Source organism: Pelobates fuscus, chromosome 7 (assembly GCF_036172605.1).
Source record: "Pelobates fuscus isolate aPelFus1 chromosome 7, aPelFus1.pri, whole genome shotgun sequence".
NCBI classification, from domain to species: Eukaryota; Metazoa; Chordata; class Amphibia; order Anura; family Pelobatidae; genus Pelobates; species Pelobates fuscus.
This window is the reverse complement of record NC_086323.1, coordinates 49,451,596-49,475,283: the sequence shown is the minus strand read 5'-3', so window position 1 is coordinate 49,475,283 and position 23,688 is coordinate 49,451,596. Positions and strand designations below refer to the sequence as shown.

The window sequence follows — 23,688 nt, the reverse complement described above, 5'->3', positions numbered from 1 at the left end:
ATATAATTTATCATAACAAATAATATATTCTTTGACTTTAGGAGCTGTTAGTTAAAGGGACACTCCAGGCACCAAAACAACTTAATCTAAACAAAGTTGTTATGGTGCCAGGAAGTACCTGGAGGTCCTCTTACCTCAAGGGGTTAAAGCATTCTCGAAAAAAGTTCAGTTTCTTTCCAAGCCCGTTTTGTGAATTGGAAGTCACTGATTGGCTGAGAGCATTAATCTCTATTAGCACTGTGTACACTTTTATCTGTGAATATTACAATTCTTGGTTATACTTGCCCCGCATGTCAAAGGTTACCAGCAGTTCCCAGGCTTCAAATGTATCAGTTGAATAATCACAACTGCTACACACATGTTGTAAATGTTTGATGGAAAGCAGGAGGAACCAAGAAGACTGGTTCTCCAACTCACCCATGCCCACTAATTATTAGTATAAATATACTGAAATTTCTAAACCAGTAAGTCTGAGGGGGCAGTTTGGCTAGCATAATGTATAGATGATATATTATTCTCTTTCATTTTAACTTAAATTGTTGGTACCAAAGTATACTTTAGGATGGTGGGTACAACATTTGGGTTTTGCGAGGTGACTAAGTATGTTCCACTCCAACTGTTCTGCTCATTCTTAGCCACAACCATCTAACATATGGCTCAATTTCTCATTGTATCCGTATGTTTTAGATGTGTTTTGTTAGACCTTTTTTGTACAATAATTCCTATAATAAACCTTAAGGTTAAAATGTGCCCTGAATAGTTATATTTGTTATAACGTGGTGCTACAATGAAAGTATCAATATTTCTCTGAAATTCTGACATCCTCCAGTTATTGTTTTCTTTTTCCCTGCCAAGAACACCAAGTATATTTTGAACAAGCCAAGATTATGTGAGTTTGAGATTTGGGAATCTGCTCAGTAGACAATGAGCTGATAGATGAGTTTAAAAAAAAAAAAATCTAGGTTAAAATAGCTGAGTTAGTTGGAAAAAAAAAATCATTAAAGCCAATTTGCATTTTTATGAACAGACTCGGAATTTTATTATGACTTGTAATTTAATATGTGCAAGTCCGACTCAATAAAACGTATTCCAGGTATGGCTGTGAATAATGAGAGTTGTAATGTAATGACAATTAGAGCGTCCCGGTTGCCCAGGCACATACTAAATGTTGTTATGTGTTTTGCCTTATTGCCCTCTTTTGACAAATGTGGTTCAGCCAATGCCTTTCTGTTGCCTCAGAAAGCAAGGGGTTAGCAGATTTAAGCAGAGATGTAATTCACACGCTGCTCTCTTATGACAGTGACATACAGAAAATTCTCCCAGCCGAATAACTCATAAAATCTCTCCAGGTTTGTGAAAAGCTGAAAAAGTCATTATTTTTGAATGGAAATTTTGTTTACAGAACATGCTGTTACGAGGTGCTCCAGTTTTGCAGATAACCCCATTGTGTGATGACATACTCATTATTTTTAAGTCATGCAGCAAGCCCCGTAATAACTGTGACACTTTCTTGGCAAATGTCACAGATTGCACCTGTGTATTTGGATAACGCACGCATCAGGATAGGGTGAACCGAAAGGTTAGTGAATGCGTTCTGTGTTTATTACTCAAATTTAAACATAATACTCATGTGTGATCTTATAAAGTGGCCCAGCTGCCTGCAGATTGCCTATAAACACAGCATTTAAAGGGACACAAGAGAAGGAGCTGTCTCAGATTTTAATGCATTGTGGAGATTAATAGAATAGGTACTACATAATACATAATAATAAATAAATACATTAACGATAAGAGGTAAAAAGATTCTTCTCAATTTCCCGTCTTTGCTGCAAATCTCTTTCTTGTTTATTCGCCAGGAAGTACCTGACAGTTGGGCTTTAATGGGTACGTGACAAAATATATTGTAGTATAAACTGTCAGCACTTATTTTTAACCAGTTTCTTGTTCTTGTGTATACCCATGATATTTTTTTTCCAATTCAGCTTTAAAACAATATTCAGTGTTTAATAGCAGATTAAAATTATTTTTATCTAAGCAAACAAATTTAGATTTAGGTGTATATAACAATTGACGTTTTATTTAAGTGAACATTTTTATGAATCAGATTCAACTTTTTATTTTAAGAAACATCTGACATTGGTAGCCAATCAGAAGATTTTAACTCCTGGGACAATTAAATCCTAGAATTTTAAGGGAGTTCATATTAACGATATCCCATTAAATATCAATACAATATTGAACAGAGTGAAAAAAATGAGGTTCTATAGAACAATTGTAAGTGATATTGTTATTATGATCTATTTTCAAGTCACTTCTTGTTAGGACTTACCCCTTTTATTTCCGTTGGAATTTTTGTTTGCATCTCTTCTTTTTACTTCTTTATCTCTTGTGACAAACTTACTTCCACGTATGTGTTTGTCCAGGATCTTTTAGCAACTGCACAGCCCTCAAGGGTAAGGAAGTCAGGTCAAGACAAAGTCCAGTTTAAAAGGCCTATGGCCTGTTTATTTTCTGTTGGTAATAAGTTGCCAGGTACATCAGGATACAACAGGATATACAAAGCAGCAATGTTTACAAATAGTAGAAAACCTTCCAACCTTCTTTCTCCACAAAACACTTCCTCTCTTCACCCTGCTTTGACAGCAGTTATAAAGCTTCTCACAGCTCCTATAGGTGAGGCTAATGACCTCGTGAACCTGGGCTGGACTCATGCACAGCTACTCTGACAATGGGTGGAGAATCGGCCCACCCTGCTCCACCCCAGGGACACAAATAACAACATAGAAGAAAAACTACATTTAAACGTAACTTTCCCTGGGGCCGCATGTGCTAACCCACATGTCAAGATAGTGGCTGTGCAAAAGTCTGGGTGCCAGATATACACCCCTGACCACCATCCCAACACTCTGTCACACTCTATATATAATAAATATTATGCATAGTTAAACATAGAATCCACACCACCTTATTCTGCAACTAGGCACCTCTTCCAGCTACCTGTCAATCACTGATCAGCTACAACATTAAAACCACCTGCCCAAAATCCAGTAGGTCTCCCTAGCACTGCCAAAAAAAGCTCTGATGTGTCGAGGCATGGACTCCACAAGACCTCTGAAAGTGTCTTATGGCATCTGGCACAAAGATGTAAGTCCGGCAAATTGCGAGTTGGGCCCTCCATGGATCAGATTTGTAGTTCCAGCAAATTACACAGATGCTTAATTGGATAGAGATATGGGAAATTTGGAGGTCAAGGCAACACCTTGAGATCTTTGTCATATTCCTCAAACCATTCCTAAGCATTTCTTACTGTGTGGCATGGTGCATTATCCTGCTGAAAGAGGCCACTGCCATCATGAAAATGCCATTGCCATGAAGGGGTGTACATGGTCTATTACAATCTCTAGGTAGGGTCAAAGTAACATCCACATGAAAGCCAGGACCCAAGGAGTCCCTGCAGAACATTGCCCAGAGCATAACACTGCCTCTGCTGGCCTGCCATCATCCCGTAGCGTATTCTGCTGCCATATTTTGTCCAGGTAAAATACACACATGTACCCAGCCATCCACCTGATTTAAAAGAAAATGTGATTCACCAGACCAGGCAACCTTTTTCAATTGCTCTATGATCCAGTTCCGATACTCATTTCTCCACTGAAGGCAATTTCGGTGGTGAACTGGGATCATCATGGGCACTCTGATCGTTCTGCGGCTACGCAGCCCAATAGACAGCGAACTGCAATGCACTATGTATTCTCACACTGTTCTATCATAGCATTAGGTTTTTCAGCAATTTGATCTACAACAGTTCTTCTGTGTTGTCAAATAGGCTAGGCTTCGCTTCTCATGTGCATCAAAGAGCCTCTGTGCCCCTGACCCTGGTTCACTGTTTGTCCTTCCTTGCACTGTTTTTGGTAAGTACTACCCTCTTAATGCTGTGAACACCCCACTAGTCTTGTCGTTTTGGAGATTCTCTGACCCAGTTGTCTACCCAACACTATTTGGCCCTAGTCATAGTCACTCAGATCTTTTCGCTTGTCCATTTTTTCTGCTTCCATTACATGAAATACAAGGACTGACTTTTCACTTGCTTTCTAAGATACCCCAGCCCATTAACAGGTGCCATTTAATGATATAATCAATGTTATTCACATCACTTGTCAGTGGTTTTAATGTTGTGACTGTCATTTGCACCTGTCAGTCAGCCTAGAGAAATCATACAAAGAATAGACTTGGAGATTAATTTCGGTACGAACTGCAATTCATCTGGATTTCGGCCAAATGGGTGATCGCTCGAATTACAAAATTCTGAGCCAAAATGTACCCAATTCAGGAAGCAAACGAAACAAGCAATAGCCCAGCATATTCATTTTGATTGTATCCAATTTTTGACTTCATAGAGAAAATGAGTTGCGATCGATAGATGGAAACAAAGTAGGAGCTGTAAAGAATTTCTCTATGATTTGATTATATACATAAATAGAATGTTTTTTTTTTTCCTGGTTACTTTTTTCACTTGATCTGTGAACTAAATAATGGTAAAATACACCTACTAGTGTAATGTAAAATACTGGGAGGGGAGGGGGGAATCATAGTTACCTGTTTTCTGCCTGCTGAGTGCGACAACTGTATCTTTCAAAGATAATGCTGTAGAATAAAGCAGCTGTCTTAAAGTGATGCATGTCCCTTTATTGTTTTTAAAAATTGTTGACGAAAAAAAAAAAAAAAAAACAACACAAAATCTGAGAATTTCGAATGCTAACAGGAGGAAGGGATTCTTTCTGCTTGTTTTGTTTAGTCTCCCCACTTGGATCTTACACCTTGGTTTCCACTTCTACTTGAGTAGACCGAGCCTTTAATCTATAAAACATAGTTTACTGTTCCCTGATTTAATCATTCGTTCACTTTTGTATAAAAATAGAAAAATGGATGGACTTGGCTATCACAATAAAGTACATTACCCATATTGTAGTGAAATGATACATGGGAGTTATTTGACTCCCTTCTCACTCCATCCATTTATAATGCACAGCTGTAGATGCATAATCAGAGTAACACCTTATGATTAATTCATTAATTAGTTGTATGCAGGATTGCAGACAACTCATATTGACCTACTGGCCTCAATTAGAGAATTGCAATCTTTTATAGTTTAAGCCTTCCTTGAGAATGGTTAACTTTTAACCCCCAGCTAAAAATGTCTCTACTTTGTGTTATTTCGAGACATGGATGCACACATTATCACGCACATACACCATATATGCATAAAGTATCACATGCCTGCTACGAAACTAACAAAAAATATTTTTCATAATTCTCGTTAAATAAAATTTATAATGTGGGATTCACAAAACTGTCCAGAGCTTAGATTTTCCACTACTAAAACATGCTAAAAAATAACAATCAATTTGTTGTAAAAAAAAACCTAACTTTTAGAACTGGTGAATGGTCCACATTTGAAAACTGGAGTTCAATAGTCCTACTTTAAAAAGGAGCATTTTTCATCAGCACATTTTGCAAAGTAAGACATCCTCATTCCCAAACATGGAGCAAGGAAATCGATCGGCTCTCAACAATCACACAAGACGATAATCTAAACACTTGACCTGGGCACTCTCAACGGAATATATACTCTGTTAATGACTAAATAAATACACTCTCTTAGTGAGTAAATAACTAGGCCATATCATTAACTGACAAAACATTGTATCACAAAACATATTTAAAAGAATTTATTATATGAATACCATAACAATATTATATAGTAATATAGGCTGAAAAGACTACTTCGTCAAATTCAGCCTTTCACGCATGTCTGCTTCTCCTGTTCATCTAAAGGATGGAGAACAACATAATTTGAAGTGATTTCCAGTTGTACCACAAACTAGAAATATAATCCTTTTTGACGCCAAAATGGCAGTTACATTTCTCATTGGATCAATAGGCTTTTACCCCACATATTAATTATTATAGTCTTACATTTTGTTTCCAAAGAAGCATCCAGACATTGTTTAGAAATGTATTCAGATTCTGATAAACTATCCATTTAGGCAGGTAATTCAACATTGTTATTGTCCTCAAATTTCCTCTGATGTAGGTGAAATCTAATTTTTTCAAGTCTAAGTGGGTGACTTCTTGTTTTTTGCACAGTTTTTATTAATTTATTAATCAATGCTTTACTCGAGATCCTTTGTACTTACCTGTGTTTCCTTGACATTTCTAACTTCTTGATGGCATATTGTCACTATAGCAATCCTATTTAAAAAGATCCCCTCAGCACCAGGCCACATTTAAAGAGATGCTTTGTTAGATTAAAATGTAATTTCATGGCAGACATAATGTTGTGTTAAAGCTAAACTTCTCCAGTGTGTTTTAGCTCTATATAGGAGCCTCAACCCACTATTGGATGCCTATGCCTACTTTAAAAGACGCATTGCTCCCTGATTTTGTTCTTCAAATAACAGTTTTGAATGGTACAAGAATATTGACTATTTGCCCAAGCTTCCCAACCAGAATTTTTTTTTTTATTCCATAAAAGGACACATGTGTACAGATCACAGTCAGGCCACTGCTTAAATATCTCATGCTTTTCCAGCATGTAAACACAACCTTTTCATTTTTTTTCCATTTTTATATGTGAATGGTTGTAAGTCGAATTGGACAGATCCGCAGGTGGAGTAGCACGGGTAAAGTCAGGAGAATCTCAGATTTAAAGTTAAGACATGCATGTATTGAAATTGATTTTATATGGAACTGAGTCGGGTTACACTGCTTGCAGTGAAATTCAGATGAGACACGTATAGCTATCTGCAAGTGTTAAAGTTGCAGGAAGATGACGTTAATCTTACAATCATACATAAAGCTTTAAAAATGACAACCTGCCAGGAATACAGTACTGAGCTTGACACATGCACTCTTCTCTACGGTAATATAAAATGTAAAGTGCTTATAAGCACTATATAATAAAAGTACAGTATACATACCTATAAGAACTCAAAATTATCTCCTGGCACTAGGTTTCATTGGGCTGAATTTACATACAATGATAGGTCAATACATGTAATATGAATATTACATAATATATTCCATATAACAATCATAATAATAATAATAATAATAATAATAATATTACATGCTCTAATCACATTCCCACTCCAAGATTATATCTAAACCAGCCAGCAACATTTGAAATTCAGATACATGATTGATGGCTGTATTTACTGTAAATATCAGAGACAAAGACTCAAGTTATTTAAAATCTATTGACTGATTTAGTGGTGCGTAGGGAATTTTATAGGCTTACATAGCAAGTAGATAGTGGTTTTGCCTGACGCTCTTGATAGATTGTAATTGACTGGTTTTACCAAATGCATTTAATTTTGCAAAATAATGCTTTCAATACTGAGGTAAGTGGTATAAGTATCTGTTACGTAGTTTGTATTCTCGTGAACGTTTTGGGAATGGTCGGATGCCTGAAGGACTGAACATGATCCTCACGCTGCTCAGCCCTCCCATATGTGACCATGTTTAAATTTTAGATCACAACTCAAGAAAGTTATGGTGCGTGAAAAAGTGATTGAAAACCCTTCCACCTGAAGTCAGTGGAAAGTCAATATATTGTTACACACAGATCTGCATGCACCAGTCAAGCCATAAGACTTGCTTTTCCCACCAAAATCTCACATTTGCAGCAATGTTACTACTGCAAGGGACTCTGGGTAAGCAAATAAGTTCAACAAAAAATGATGATTCTTTCATATGCTTACCTTGAATCCCTTGCAGTAGTAACATCACTTCAAATGTGAGATTTCTGTAGGAAAACCAATTCTTATATTTTAGAGTAATACATAGCATGTCATATAATTTGGCTTTTTATTCTTCTACAGTTTTTCTAAAACAGTCCGAACAATTACCAGACAAAGAAGCCTCTTATACTTTATACCCATTCACATATTTTTGCATTGGAATAATAACTGGTAACGAAACACTATAGGGTCAGGAACACAAACGTGTATTTCTGACCCTATAGTGTTAAAACCACAATTTAGGATGCTTGCCCCTCCTTAAAAGGTAATAAAACTTACCTTATTTACAGCGCTGCATGCGTCCGCTGGCGCCGGCACCATCCCTGATCCTCCTCCTTGGCTCATATCATCAGAATTGATGATCTCAGCCAATCCAATGCATTTCCATAGGGAAAGCATTGGATTGGCTGAGATCGAAAAAGAGGTGGGATGGGGCGGGGCCAAACACTGACTTGGCCAATCAGCACCTGCTCATAGAAATGCACTGAATCAATTAATCTCTATGAGGAAAGTTCAGTGTCTTCATGCAGAGCGAAGAGACACTGAACGGTAGTGCACTGCCCCAGGAAGCACCTCTAGTGGCCATCTGAGGAGTGGCCAGTGGAGGTGTCCCTCTGAAATGGCAGTGTTTACAGGAAAATGCCTACAAATACTAACTATACTCACCAGAACAACTACATTTAGCTGTAGTTGTTCTTGTGACTATAGTGCCCCTTTAATGTACACACATTTAGTGTCAGGCTACATGATATTGCAGTTTTGTCCTAATTTCAGGCATAACACGTGCCCTCCGTATTTCACATACATGTTTAACAGGATGAATTTGTTAATAAAAGATCTCTGTCACTATATTTACTCAAACATTCTACTGTACAAAGATATTAATATCACTGTAATTTCTTATAATTCTCACCAACTGTCCATTTGGCAGCATTGCATTAATGACATGCTGAGGATGACAGAATTCCGATCCTGAAATAGCATAACCTGCTGTGTATTTTCCGCCATCTACATACAAGTAACAGCCTTTTGTATCTATAACTAGTGCATTAATGTTTTATGTTGAACTTGAGATTTCCATTCAAGTCATTATTATGACTTATTTTACACTGCTCTATACACAGTAGTATATTTTGATCAAAAAGAACATTTAACCTTTTCAATTATATTTTATTGAAACCCAGGATTGACGTGTGCACTGTATTCAATAAACACTGAATTGTGACAATTTTAAAACTGAAACTGGTCTAATAATAGGAAATGCAAGGTAAATCTGCATGCCACGTGTGATCTTGTAAAGCCCAAATTACAGATTTCTCTTTCACTGTTCCCTTTTCGAATTCATGCAAGAAATAATGAGAAATAACTTGGAGTATCAGGGGATATCATCATTAAAGCAGGCTGCCTGACTCCCTCCATTCAAAAAAGCTAAATTTGTCTGTTTCAGCAATCACTGAGTGAATAAATATTGTGCATGGTCCTACCCTAACCATGTTTGTTGTTGCTGGAGGTTGCCACATCACCCAGCCCAAAGGATGGAGATGGAGTATGGGGTACATGTGGCCCAACCCCCATTATGACTCTCAAATCCCCCTCTCCAAATATGGGTTGCATATTGGAGGGTGAACAGAACCCTCGCTAGTTATGACACAACTTGCTCTATTGTTTTTACTTGATAACCCTCTGGCCTAACATGTTTGTGTTGTAAAATGTAAGAACAAATATATAGGAATTTACAAAAGGATAAAGTGTGACTTTTTCCTTTTTGCTGATCCCAAAGCAACCAGCCATTGCACATTTCGGGATTCGGGATTAGTCCATGTGGCAACTCGGACCTCATTTCTTTAGAATCACAGCTCATGATTCATTTGAAAATGATTCTCCAAGACTATTACCAACTAGACTGGGGAGGTGTATGAGCGCTTTAATTTCAGTGGTTAATAACCTTTAGGGCTATCCGTATTATAAAAGATGACGTAGGGTGCACCTAGCTTGATCAAACTCTTACTACTAGAAACTGGTAGGGGAGCATTTCACTAGAGAAACCCCCAAAAACATCTGTATTTTGTTTTTGCCATTGGCGTAACACATGATGGGAATCCACAGCATCCGCAGAGGACAATTAGTTACAATTGACCTAATTTATTATGACTTTTTGCTTAAAAGTGCAGATCACCGGCAATCACAACTCATTGTGCAGGATGAAACTCACATCTGAAGTACATTAACAATGACCATTCATTACATTTCCCTGTTTTATTCCAATGGAGATACTGACAAAACCTGGACTGTTAGTGGGTCTTGAGGACTGGTTTGAGAAACACTGGTTTAGTGTATTCTAGATGCTTTAGAATATGAAGAGCTCAGGTAGCCAACAAGCAATTCTCCAGTGCTTACATTTCCCAAAACTGCATTTCTCAAATTAATCTCAACTATATATCATTACCAGCTTTTGGTATGTTTATGTGTGCAGTGCACAGCTTACATCCTTCCTTGCATCCTTAACTCCCACATGGGTTACATATATGTGTTAGTGAAATATACCTACCTGTCTGGATCTGCTCCATATCAGGCATCTCTTCCTGTACATGCATGTGGAATAGACCAAGCACTCGAACGGTGTGTTAAGGTACCTTTATTATATCTACTCGGGACAATGTTTCAGCTCAAACAAGCCTTCTTCATCATCAAACACTATTGAGTGGGTGCTGCAGTGTGTGCTACTTCTACTTTCTGTATATTAGTTTAGAACATTCCTTGACATGTCACACCTGATTCCCGTAGGTAATATCTAGCACTTTTAGTTACACCTTTATTATTCTCTTATATTTCATTACCATTATGCCTTTCCTCCCCTCCCCCCCCCCCTCCTCCTGAATCCCTTGTCTTGTCTTCTAGGTATCGCCAAAAAAATGTAAAAATCTTCTCATTAGCCTCAGTTTGCCCCTGGCACCTTCCACTGGAGCCGGATACTCTAGAGATTAGAAAGGAGCTAATTATTCTTAGTAGCAGAGCATCTTCCCCTCGGGCAGCTTGTAATGAGGATCTGTATTGCTCATGTATTCTCTGCACCAGCTTGCACTGGCAGTCTTTAGCTGGCGTGGTGAAGCTATTTGTTGAGTGCAGAGCAGCGAGGATGTGAGCTCGCCTGCATTGACCAGCTGTTTGCTGTGTGCATGAATTGCTTAACACACAGATGTGCGAGGATACAGTTTGCTGCTAGCATTGATCCTGCAGTTCCGGATGGTGTTTCACACTGCATGGACTCTTTGTTTTTTGGAAATATAAAAAGTCGTTTTCCGTGTTTCATGTTCTAAATAGAGCGGAATTCTCAGGGAGCTCAGAATAAAATTGTTACATGAGACCTTCTGTATATTCCATAATGTCCATTGACAGCAGTGTGGCTTAAAGTATCTTTAACGCCATGAAATGAGTTGTGGCAGAAGATAAATAGACATTGTGTGATATTTACGAAATTCTGTAGCCTCTTGGGGCAGCAACAGGAAGATTTCAGATTCAAACAGTAGCTGCAGCTCTATTGTCTGGGATAACCAGACATCCAAATTTACAGGTTCCCTGTTTGACTTTTTCAGTCCCCTGATATAACTTATCCTCAGAAATGTCCACAGAAGCCCTTTGGAGCATAAAAAGAAAACATGTGACAAACATGATATTGCTCTGTCTATGCTAAAATGTCACTACGCCTGTCTAAAATATTGAAAATAAAAAAAAAATACTATACGGGTATTTAGGAATACGTTTTAACCCCCTCCTTAAAAATGGTGTAAATGTACGTAATTTACTTTTTTTTTTTTTACATGTGCGCGGTATACACATAATTGCTTTATTTCCTCATCGAATTACGGTAATATGTTTTGTAAGAATCACTGAGCAGTTAATTAAATATCAACAAGGTTTAGTATGATTTTGAGTCAAGTTTTATTAATGTTTCTATTAAATTATGTTTGTTTTAATAAACTGACCTTTCAAAATAACATCCTGATAACTGAGGTTGAAGAAATATCCCCATTTAATTGAGAATAATTTATTTCAACTCTGAATATGAACCCTATCCCAGTATGCACCATTCTTTAAAGAGACACTCCAAACCAATTAAATTAGTTTAATGAAGTGATTTATGTGCAAAGAGAGTTCAGAGAAGGGCTACTAAACTGTTTAACCCCTTAAGGACCAAACTTCTGGAATAAAGGGGAATCATGACATGTCACACATGTCATGTGTCATCAAGGGGTTAAAGGATCTTAACATGTATAGCATGGAGGAAAGACGAGACAGGGGGGATATGATAGAAACATTTGAATACATAAAGGGAATCAACACAGTAAAGGAGGAAACTATATTTAAAAGAAGAAAAACTACCACAACAAAAGGACATAGTCTTACATTAGAGGGGCAAAGGTTTAAAAATAATATCAGGAAGTATTATTTCACTGAGAGGATAGTAGACGCATGGTATAGCCTTCCAGCAGAAGTGGTAGAGGTTAACACAGTGAAAGAGTTTAACCCCTTAAGGACTCATGACATGTGTGACATGTCATGATTCCCTTTTATTCCAGAAGTTTGGTCCTTAAGGGGTTAAGCATGCTTGGGATAGGCATAAGGCTATCCTAACTATAAAATAAGGCCATGGACTAATGAAAGTATTTAGAAAATTGGGCAGACTAGATGGGCCGAATGGTTCTTACTGTTGTCAGATTCTATCAGTGTGACCTCTTTTTTTCATGTTATAAAAAGTGCAGGTTTGCAGGTGCAGGTTTAGAAATCTGCACTTTTATAAATTAGCTGGGTTACACCCCCCTGGATGTCAGTCAGACAAATGGTTCTTCTTCTTCCTGGTTGTTTAGCTCAGTGGAGCTAAACTAAAGAGGCAGCAATTGCCCAGAGCACCTGCCTTGCAAATACTTCTCACTGAGAAGCATTATGAGGTAGGTGATTGGACAGTCACAGAAAGTATGGGCTGGGATAGAAGAGGAGTGCTTGCACAGGCTGCAGACAAGATCTCCAGCTTTTGTATGCAGTTTTGTAGGTTTACCCCAATGCAAAAATGCATAATCAAATGTTTTCATTGGGGTTATATCTACTAAACAGTGATTTACAAAAAAATATCTATTTGGGCAGTGGAGTCTATCTTTAACATTTATGTCTTTCTCCTCTTTTCTTGTCATTATTTATTTTGAAAAAAATAATTTCACGCAAATAAGCTACCCTTTTTAATTATTTTGAAAAAACCTTGACTATACATGTCATGTATCTTTGAACGCCTATTATATGCCATATGGTCCTAAATAAAGAATTAAGAAAAAAAGAATCCCTATCTTTTTTGTCTGCTTTAGGCTTTAAACAGACGAACAGACAGCATAGTTACATTTGCCTCCTAGTCGGAGCATTCATCAGCCAGTTCTACTGTATTTCTATTTTCTAAATCATTCAGCAAAGAGGATGTTAGGAGACTGGGGCACTTTGGCAGATGTGTCTGCAGAGTGAATACTTAGAAAGCTGAATTTAATTTGATTGAATTCGGTTTTCATCAGCTCTTTCTTTTAGAAAGCTGTAATTAGGAGATCTTGGTAGATAACAGCTTTCAAAAATTACTTTAATGGCTTTCTACAAATATATCTTGAATTTGCAGAAGCATTTATGTATTTTGAATGAATAGGTTCTCCAAGGTCCACGACCAATAGAGAGTGTGTTGAGATAAATTGATAAGTAGCTCGTAAAATATAGGCCAAAATAGCTGACTTGAAATAACAAGACTCCAACTTAGCTAGTTTGTCTTTGATTTGAAAACTGTCCCTTTATGCTAAAATGTATTCAGAAGAATGAGTGGTACCATGTGAGTATGAATATACATAAATTGTACTATATGGGTAAAGTGTGGTTCGGTGGTAAGCTTGGGGGAATCAATGTCAATGGTCAGAATTGATAAATCAATATATAGTAGAATAGTCAGGAGCAATAAGATACAGTGGATTAGAATATAGATACGTTTAGAGAATGAATAAATACAGGGTATAAATACTCACATGAGTCTAACATTGAAGTAATGAAAGTAAAATGAGTATAGAAAGTATATTAATAAATAGAAGAATATATAGTAGACATGCAATTGTGCTCAAAAGTTTGCATACCCTTGGAGAATTGGTAATATATGTACAATTTTTAAAGAAAATATGAATGAACAGGCAAAACACATTTCTTTTATTTCTTATGGGATTCATATTCAACTGTAGGTTATAGCAGAATGGCACAATCATAAAACAAAAAATGGCAACAAAGAAAAAAAATGAAATGACTCCTGTTCAAAAGTATACATACCCTTAGTTCTTAATACTGTGTATTGCCCTCCCTTAGCATCAATGACAGTGTGCAGTCTTTTGTAATAGTTGTCTATGAGGCCCTTAATTCATGCAAAGTCTTTGGTCATCTTGCATGAACTGCGCATTTGAGATCACCTCAGAATGTCTCGATTATATTAAGGTCAGGAGACTGTGATGGCCACTCTAGAACCTTTGCCTTTTTCTGCTGCAGTCACTAGACGGCCTTGTGTTTAGGGTCATTGTCATGCTGGAAAGGCCAAGAGTGTCCCATGCGCAGCCTTCGTGCAGAAGAATGCAAATTGTCTGCCAGTATTTTCTGATAACATGGTATATTCATCTTGCAATCGATTTTAACAAGCTTCCCATGCCTTAAGAGCTCACACACCCCAAAATATCAGTTAGCCACCACCATGCTTCACAGTGGTAATTGTATTCTTTTCACTATAGGCCTTGTTGACCCCTCTCCAAACATAGTGCTTATGGTTGTGAGCATAAAGCTCTATTTTGATCTCATCACTCCAGATTACAGTGTGCCAGAAGCTGTCAGGCATATTGTAAACGGGATTTTTTTGTGGCATTGGTGCAGTAAAGGTTTCTTTCTTGCAACTCGACCATGCAGCTCATTTTTGTATTGTCTTATTGTGCTCCTTGAATCAACCACACCGTCTTTTTCCAAAGCAGCCTGTATTTCTCGTTAGGTTACCTGTGGGTTTTTCTTTGTATCCCAAACAATATTTCTGGCAGTTGTGGCTGAAATCTTTTTTGGTCTACCATACCTTGGTTTGGGTTCAAGAGATCCACACATTTTTCACTTCTTAATAAGTGATTGAACAGTAGTGACTGGCATTTTCAAGGCTTTGGATAACTTTTTAATATCCTTTTCCATCTTTATTAAGTTCAATTACCTTGTTATGCAGATCTTTTAACAGTTCTTTTATGCTCCACATGCATCAGTATCTAGCCTTCTCAGTGCATCCACATGAGAGCTAACCAACTCATCGACTATTTATACACAGACACTAATTGCAATTTAAAATGCCACAGGTGTGGGAAATTAACCTTTAATTGCCATTTTAACCTGTATGTGTCTGTAACAACATTAAACATTAAAATGTACGTAAACTATTAAACTTTTAATCAGGGTCATTTGGGTGATTTCTGTTATCATTATGATTGAAAAAGGAGCCAAACAACTATGTGAATAAAAATGGCTTCATATGATCACTATCCTTCAATAAAATCATTTTTGTTTGTATGATCAGTCATATTTTCAAAATCAATGCCAAAATGTCACAATTTCTGCAAGGGTATACAAACTTTTGAGCACAACTGTATATCAGATAAAATAGTGTAAAAGCTAATATGAGATAACATTCTAGGATATTGATACACGTAGGGGGGGGGCGGAGCCAGCCACTGAACCGACAGGTCGCATCCTCAGAGAGCTCCCGGAGAAATCAACTTTAAAGGCCCGAAATATTGAACAAATCACCCCCAAAAAGCCACGCTAACTACCCACGTAGGAAGCAGACATGGGCAGGAAAAGTAAGAAGCCCAAGCCCGACTTACCCCGACCGGGCACCAGCATAGGAGACCTGTGGTGGCGAGCGCATGGCGCACACGAACCCGACATGGCCGCCTACATGGAGGGCATCGAGGACTCAGACAAATTACTCTCTGAGCCGGAGGAGCTATATCAGCCCTTGACAAGAGCATCGGAGAAGCCTGATCCGAAGCCTGCCACGCCACCTGACTCGGCCCCGGTCACAAAAGCCAAAATGAGGGAGCTGCTGGCGGAACTTCGCCAGAATATCCAGGAGGACGTGGCAGGCATGAGGAGGGACATAAAAGGCCTCACGGACCGCATGGAAACCGCGGAGCAAACCGCCAACACGCACACTAGGCAAGTGGCCGCACTCCGACAGGAGGTGAATCTACTACAACAGAAACACGTGAAAATGGAGCAAGCCATGGCTGCTATGGAGGACTCACGACGCGCCCAGAATCTTAAGGTTAGGGGCATAGTCGACTCAGTCCCGGACTCTGAGCTTCCTCACCTTGTGCGGCGCCTATTAAACACGATTCTGCCGCCAAAACAAGCAAAAGGAATAGGCCTTGACGGCGTGTTTAGGCTCCCTAAACCATCAACGGCCCCTCCAGCAGCAACCAGGGATTTGATAATGAGATTCCAGAAGCGACAAGACAAAGAAACAGTAATGGCCGCAAGCAGGGGCACCGCACCGCTTAGCTTCGAGGACATGTCATTGACATTTTATTCAGACTTCTCTAAGGGGACTATGGCCTGGCGCTCTACTTTGAAGCATTTTACTGCCTTGCTCCGCGAACGGGATGTCAAATATAGATGGTGCTCACCGCACAAACTGCAAGTGTGCCACGGAGACGCCACATACCTCATAGCGGACCTAAAGGAGGCGGAAAACCACCTCCCTGCCTTGGGCTTACCGGCGGATGCCATGCAGCGACACCACACAACCAACAAGCCACACAGATGGAACCCGGCTACCTCCAAGCCCTTCGTCCCAGGTGGAACCATCCGCGCTGCACAGACTGTAGCCACCACCTGAGAGCTCCCAAGGGACTGCTAGGCCTTACTGGCCACTAATAACATTTCATTGCCTCTCCTTTTCACAGGTCTATAGCATTTGTTCAGTTTTTGATTTTGTATATAGTTCTACTCGATTTATTTTTATTTTCATTCTAGCCTATAATTGCATGTGCAGACAGTTTCAACTGTGTAAGCTTTTGTGAATCGTGAATAACAGAATAATTTGTACTAACAGTTGTATTCCTATAATAACGTTACCAAGCTATCTTATCGCTAAGCTACACGACATGGGGTACTCGGGCATTAGCCTGTACACGCCCGCTAAGTTTATGCTATATTGTCTCGATTCATTTTTATCTTTTTTTTTATTTAACCCCTGCATGTTTACGCTCGCAAACCGTACTACTATTTCGAAGCTTAATGTGTATAGCCTCCCTAGCTAGTACTTACCTACCTTAACTCTAGCAACGGTCAACCCTTGTCGTATTACCTTTTTAAAAGAGTGCATGCCAGAAGGGAAAAAGTTAACCGTTATGTCAATCTACTGTTTACGTTTTATCTCAACAAAACTTAAAATTTGTGCCGTACATTCCTATGCCATGTCTAGATTATTGTATGTTGCCGCTTACGACTGCTATCGTGGCTAAGTAAGCCTGTTGTAATACCTTGCACAACAAAAATAAAGAATTAAAAAAAAAAAAAATTCTAGGATATTAGAATAAATTTCCCCCAAAATATAATTGCATTTAAATAGACCATTGAAATCCAATGTAAAATACTATAAAAAGGCAAAGAAAAGTCTCTAAAAATAATGTAGCAATTGAGTCTGAATATTATAACCAGATTGTTAGTTTATCTAATATTTAGATACCAATGCCAAGTTATCTAGCACTCATAAAGTTTTAAGAGAGTCATTGATTAGAATGTTTCATACTTATCTCTACCCAGAAAATAGGACAATAACCTGTACAATCTATAACATCTGGGCCCCGGGATTGGATACCTAAATTCTACCTCCTAATGGGCAATACTTAAAAAGTGCTGGCCTAAAATATAAAATACCAAATATAAAAATATATTTCAAAATATTAAATAATTTTAAACGCTTATCCAAAAATATTAAATGAATTCCAATGTTAGGTACAATGACCTTCTCTTCTATATAAATTGAAGTGTGAGCCTTACATTTAAAATTCAATTTAAATTCACTTAGAATTCTCAAAAAATTTCACTTTACAGAATAACCCTGAACTGTATCATTCCGATGTGAGAGATATTGTAGATATTAGACCTATGCATTTGTTTTCAAACAGTTTGTCCCAATTTTGGGTAGTGGGATGGTCGTCTGAATTCTGTAACTCCGAAACACTGTATGGACGTATCACAAATGAACACAAATGGATGATTGTTGAACAGTTTTGTTTTCTTTGTGATTCAGAGTTCCATCCATGGCACCAAACAAATAGATGATTTATGGTAAAAAAAATATACATTGATGGTTAGGGGATAGCCACTAAATGCTAATTTTAATCCCAGATCAAGTGTGAAGTGGCCACAAGAGGTGGAGGGGGGGGGGGGGGGGGGATGGGGGGGTGGGGAGGGGGGGGAAGAGCAGTACACAAATCTATATTTATATATGATATATTTAAAGCACAAACCAAGAAAGTTATGGTGGGGAAAAGTTGTGATTGAAAACCCCTTCCACCTGTAGTCTGTGGATAGTTGATACAATGTTAAACATATATCTGCACACCAGTATAGCCATAAGACTTGCTTTTCCCACAGAACTCTCACATTTGCAGTGACGTTACGACTGCAAAGGATTCTAGGCGGGTATATGCAAATTAGTTCAACAAAGAATCAATGTTTAAAATGGAATAATGAGTCAAAAATGAATTATAGATTTGATAAAAGATATGATATATAAAACATGTTTTATTGCTTTTCCTTTTTTTACCCCACTATTGGTTACTTCTTCTCACTTGTTTGGAGACCAAATTATGGGGAAATGCTTCTATCAGTGTATTGCAAAATATAAGCCAAACCAAATTTTGGCACAGTTTAATAAATATGAGAAATACTTATTTATTTATTTTTTTTATTTCTTTGCTTGTAATAGTTTTTTTTTTTTTTGTTCTTATATGATCTGGTGCATATTGCATTCTGTAACAATGTGACATTAAGACCTAAAGTAGAACTGGCTTTTCTTTCTTCCTTTAGATTTGCTTGCAATGATTTTGCTGTACAGGCATCTAATTTGGAAAGACAGAGTGAGGAGACCGTTTTTTTGTTGTTTATTTTTCGGTTTTTAAAGCAGGGAATCGCCTACTAGTTCTTTGCAATCACGGTCATGCAAAGGTTTATGTCATTAAGTTGATGTCTTTAACAAACACATTCCTTCTTTTTCAAGAAAGAAGCATACACTGAATTTAAAGTAGCCTAGCTTCAATTTCAGGGACATGTCAGTGCAATGTGTTGTTGTTATTTTTTTTTTTTTTAACTGTTCTGCATTTAATTAACATAACTTGTCATAATGTGATAATTTTACTTTAATATGTATCACAAATACAGAACTAATCAGGAAAGCCTAATCAAAAAAGCAGCACATAATCCCCTAAGCATTAATTCATGGAAGAATTAAACCGAGTGATAATTTTAAACCTGCATCTCACCCTCAAAAAATGCAAAAATCAGATTCCAACACTTTATTACAGCTGAGACAAACTTAAAGGGACACTATGGTCACCAGAACAACTACAGTCTTGAAAAAGACCCGGCAGGGTCAAAACGTTGATCGATTTCTGTATGCATCTTATTGATTAACAAAGCACTATTTTCACGGATTTGAAGACCTGTGAGTGCATCCCGGATTAGATTTTTTTCTATATGTTGGACGACAGTGGATACAGCACCCAGGCAATATGCTTTATTATTATATATAAGGAGAGTGCCAAGCTTCCATTTTTATATATATATATATATATATATATATATATATATATATATATATATATATATAAATAATATTAATTAAATATTTGTGTAAATCCCCTTGCTTCATCGGCCTCAAACAGTCACTAGGGCTACTGAAGGAGAGAAAAAGATAATATTATATACTTACATTTGGCAGGGTCCAGAATCTGCTGTGCTCTCTCTGCTTCCAAGATGGCTTCTCGCCTCTCTCTCCTGTGAGCATTGTAACCCCACCCCCTGTGCCATAAGCCAATGATGGCCCCTGTATAAGGAGGCCAATAGCATGCTTCTACTCATGGTAAGATGGTTTTGCTGCCCAAATCGCAACTCAATGAAAATTCCTGAAATTCCTTTTTAGAAGAGACTAGGCATGTGCAAAACCTGCTGAGACAGGGCGGATTTTAAACCAGACCCATTATAGACATGCCTAGATGCTCTCAAGTAAGTTTCTCCAAACAGCTTCCAATGAAGGGAATGGCCCGTGCAGAACTGAATCCAATCACAGAATTAAAGAGACACTCATTTTTTTCCATATTTTTTTGGCTTACCACTCTCCAGAATCTTAGTGTTTCTAAACTACTGCAAATGAATCCCTTCTGCCCCCACTCATAAAAACTGGTGAGCGGTCCCAAGTGCCCCTATGGACAAGCCTACACTGGTTAATTCTACATAAGTAGGGTACAGACAGACTTACTAGTGTAGCCCATACACTATGAACTATCCTAATAGATGCCTGAACCATCTTTGTTTGCCCGGCCTGATTCCTTTATTCTACCGTTTTGTTGCTTGGCATGTGAGAAGCATGTTAAGTGCTGAGAAGTCCAGTCATTTATCAATGCCTATAATAAAGGAAAACTCTTATTGAATAGGGGATGTCTGTTTCATGAACAAAGATCATTTAGCATTTTTATTAAATTAATCAGGCATACTGAGGGCAATTTTTAGAAATTCACATACAGAAAAGTTAATTATTCATAATTAGACCCAACATTTTACTTTACAACATTTTATAATCCCCCCAAAAGAATAATTCAGATACTGACACAAATGAGAATATGACTGAAATATCATATTTCCCATAATATTTTATTTGCATTAATGTGCAAAATATATACATACGTTTAAACAATGTGTGGAAAACAACAACAAAAAATCTCTAAATGTTGCCTGTTTAAGGTATAATGATATTTTTTTTTACTTTGCTACTGTGTCTGTCTATCCAGAAATGTAAGTTGTAAGCTAGGTGTCACTGTAACATTTGATGAAGTGTTTCTCAATTGTCTTATTTTAGTAAACTATGTTTAAGCAGAATTTCCACCCAGTATCTTAAGACACAATGACACTTCACACAGGACAAGTTTGTAGATCCACACTCATGGGGAATCCCCAAAAATACATCAGAAATTATAGGGAAAAAAATGCACATTTATTAGAGAAGCCCTGGGCGCATTTCGCAACACTCAGGGTGCTTTCTCAACATCTCAACACATGCTGAGAAAGCACCCAGAGTGGTGTGAAACGCATCCTGGGCTTCTCTAATCTTTCTTTAGGGTCGGCTTCTTTGGTGGTCTCTCCCCTGTACAGCAGCTGTGAGTGGTCCTCTGCTCAGGTTTTGTACTTTTTATACTTTGTTCACTCACAATCTTTTTTTTTTCATTTTCACATGCTTGGACCAATACAGCATACATGAGGACTGCTGTTCTATTATCTTGCCATGTGTTTTCTTTTTTAAATCAATAAATGTGCATTTCTTTTCTATGATGTCTTCCTGATGTATTATTGGGGATTCCCTATGAGTGCGGATCTCCAAACTTGTCCTGTGTGAAGTATTATTTGATTACTGGGAGGATTCCAGCACCGAGAAGGTAACTCTGTTATTGCACCTATTGAACTGATATAAGTATGATGAAAACCAGTATATCCATGCTTATTTAATTTTGGAATTGTGGCTACATGTTTTTTGTGAGTGAGGGATTTTCTTCACTTGCTTTTCTGGCTTTTTACTCTTGAGACACAATGCTCTGTCAGATATGCAATTCTCACACTTAGTCTAGTTCTAATTTAACACTCATTTGCTCTTATTTCCCAACAGACTTTTTGGCTCTGGCTGCATTGTTAGGCCCCCCATCTTCTGGAGACAATGGGGAGTGAAGGAGGAAGCAGTACCCTGGGACCTCTGCAGGTCGGAGTTCACCTCATTTTGTTGGTTTGCATCCTAAAACACTCACATTGCCAAGCCGAGGTGACCACAGCTCAGACCATGAAGCACATTGCTGCCGAGGAAGGAGGGAATGTAACAGTTAATGGGATTGGGAGCAAGCATCCACCCCTGGTCTTTAACCATGTCTACAATTTTAATGTCCCTATGGGCTTTCCCTGTACGGTGGAACCTGAATCCCCAGAGGATGGGAGTTGGGTATCTCAACAGCAGACAGAGAATTCAGCCGATGCTGTGAGTCAGATAACATTTACACATAGCATTCGCGTCCCCCAAAGGCTGTGCCAGTGCTATACTGCTCCACATGCTGTGCAACATTTACTCAGCAGAATCGAAGCTCTGGAAAGGGAGGTGATGCTGCTTCGAGAGCGTTGCAATGACAGAGGATGTCAGGATGCAGAAGCCACAGGTAAGGTCATGGAAAGGGAATAATGAGTAAAAGTATTATTTTTTGGAGAACACTTGTTACAAGTCACCTGAAGGCAAAACAAACATCTGTCTTATTTATTGAAACCATCCTTTACTCATTGGATTCTGGATTATTCACCATTTCATTCATGTCCTGTTTGGTTAAACGTACTCCTTTCTTTGATGTGTTCCTTTACTTTTCCAATGTTACACATATTCTGGGTTGTCACAAGCACATGGCGTCAAGATGCCACTCTGTCTCTAAATCCTTTGTGCTATGAGCTTTTATGTCATTGTTTGTTTTGTGAATCATGGGCCTTATTACTCAGTCATGTTGATGTCCTGCTAATAATATGTCAGAACAATGAGGACTTTTTATCTAAGTGTCACTCTTACGCCAGTGAACTTTTGGTGCAGTTTATTAAATATGTCAGTGTTATTTCATCTCTTGCTTCTTTTTCACCCTAAGTGTCATTTTCATAAAATATGCAATTTTACAGCAAGAAAACAGATTTATCAATCTTTGTGACACTTTTTCTGACAGAAAATGTCCCTGTTCCGCGTCTCTTTTTTTCCACCACTCTAAACTTCGCAGTCTTCTGAAATGGAAATATCTGCGGTAAAACTTGGTGGAATTTTCTACAAAAAAAACCATCACTTTTTAGATCTTCTGCAGAACACTTTAATGAATGCGATCAAAATAATGACGCAATTTATCAGTCACTTTGCATAACACTTTGATTAATCTCCACCAATTTCTCTCTTGTTATAATGGTTACAGAGTTCCTTTCTGAATTATTATTATTCTAGTTTAGCTGGTGACTTTAAACTTTAAACTGGCCTTGATTTAAAACAATGACCTGATCATATTCTGTGTACTCACAAGACTCAGTATCACCAAAGACGATGGGACAACCTAAATTGGCATGATATAGTCCACAGCTTGTATCACCCTACTAAAGTATTGGATTCCTCCTCAATATTTCTTTATCTACAAACTGGCGTCAAGCACATGTTCGAATCAGAGCAGCAACATGTGAATACTAGTCTAAAAATACTTAAAACCATAGAACTTAGAGAAGAGCTATTTGGTGAATTCCCCAAACTATATGTTTCCATTTCCCCTTTTTAGCCTTAATGAACGATTACTTGTCCTCAACAAAAAGCCTGTTTGGTAAACTACAAGTGTTGCAAAATCCCTTGTGGTCCACATTGTCCTACATTTTGAAGTCGTTCCTTGTATGAGTAATTAAAAGCAGAGCAGTGAAAGGAAGCTCTGCTTTCCCAGAGGTTCTGGAGCACCCAAGGTCTTATAGTTTTAGGAGCAACCCATAATTAGTGTACTGATTTATTTTCCAGAATTACGAACCTTCAAATTACCAG

The 23,688-nt window shown here is 37.9% G+C and overlaps 1 protein-coding gene across 2 annotated transcripts in view; it reads left to right on the top strand.

Annotated features, from left to right (window-relative positions):
• The window catches only part of TNR (tenascin R), a 450,249-nt gene that overhangs the window by 273,097 nt on the left and 153,464 nt on the right, over positions 1 to 23,688 (top strand). For both annotated transcript variants that reach the window (XM_063428241.1, XM_063428240.1), the window contains exon 3: positions 21,772 to 22,306. In XM_063428241.1, the coding sequence (XP_063284311.1) occupies positions 21,820 to 22,306 (487 nt within the window). In that variant the 5' untranslated portion in view covers positions 21,772 to 21,819. The remainder of the gene's footprint in view (positions 1 to 21,771; positions 22,307 to 23,688) is intronic.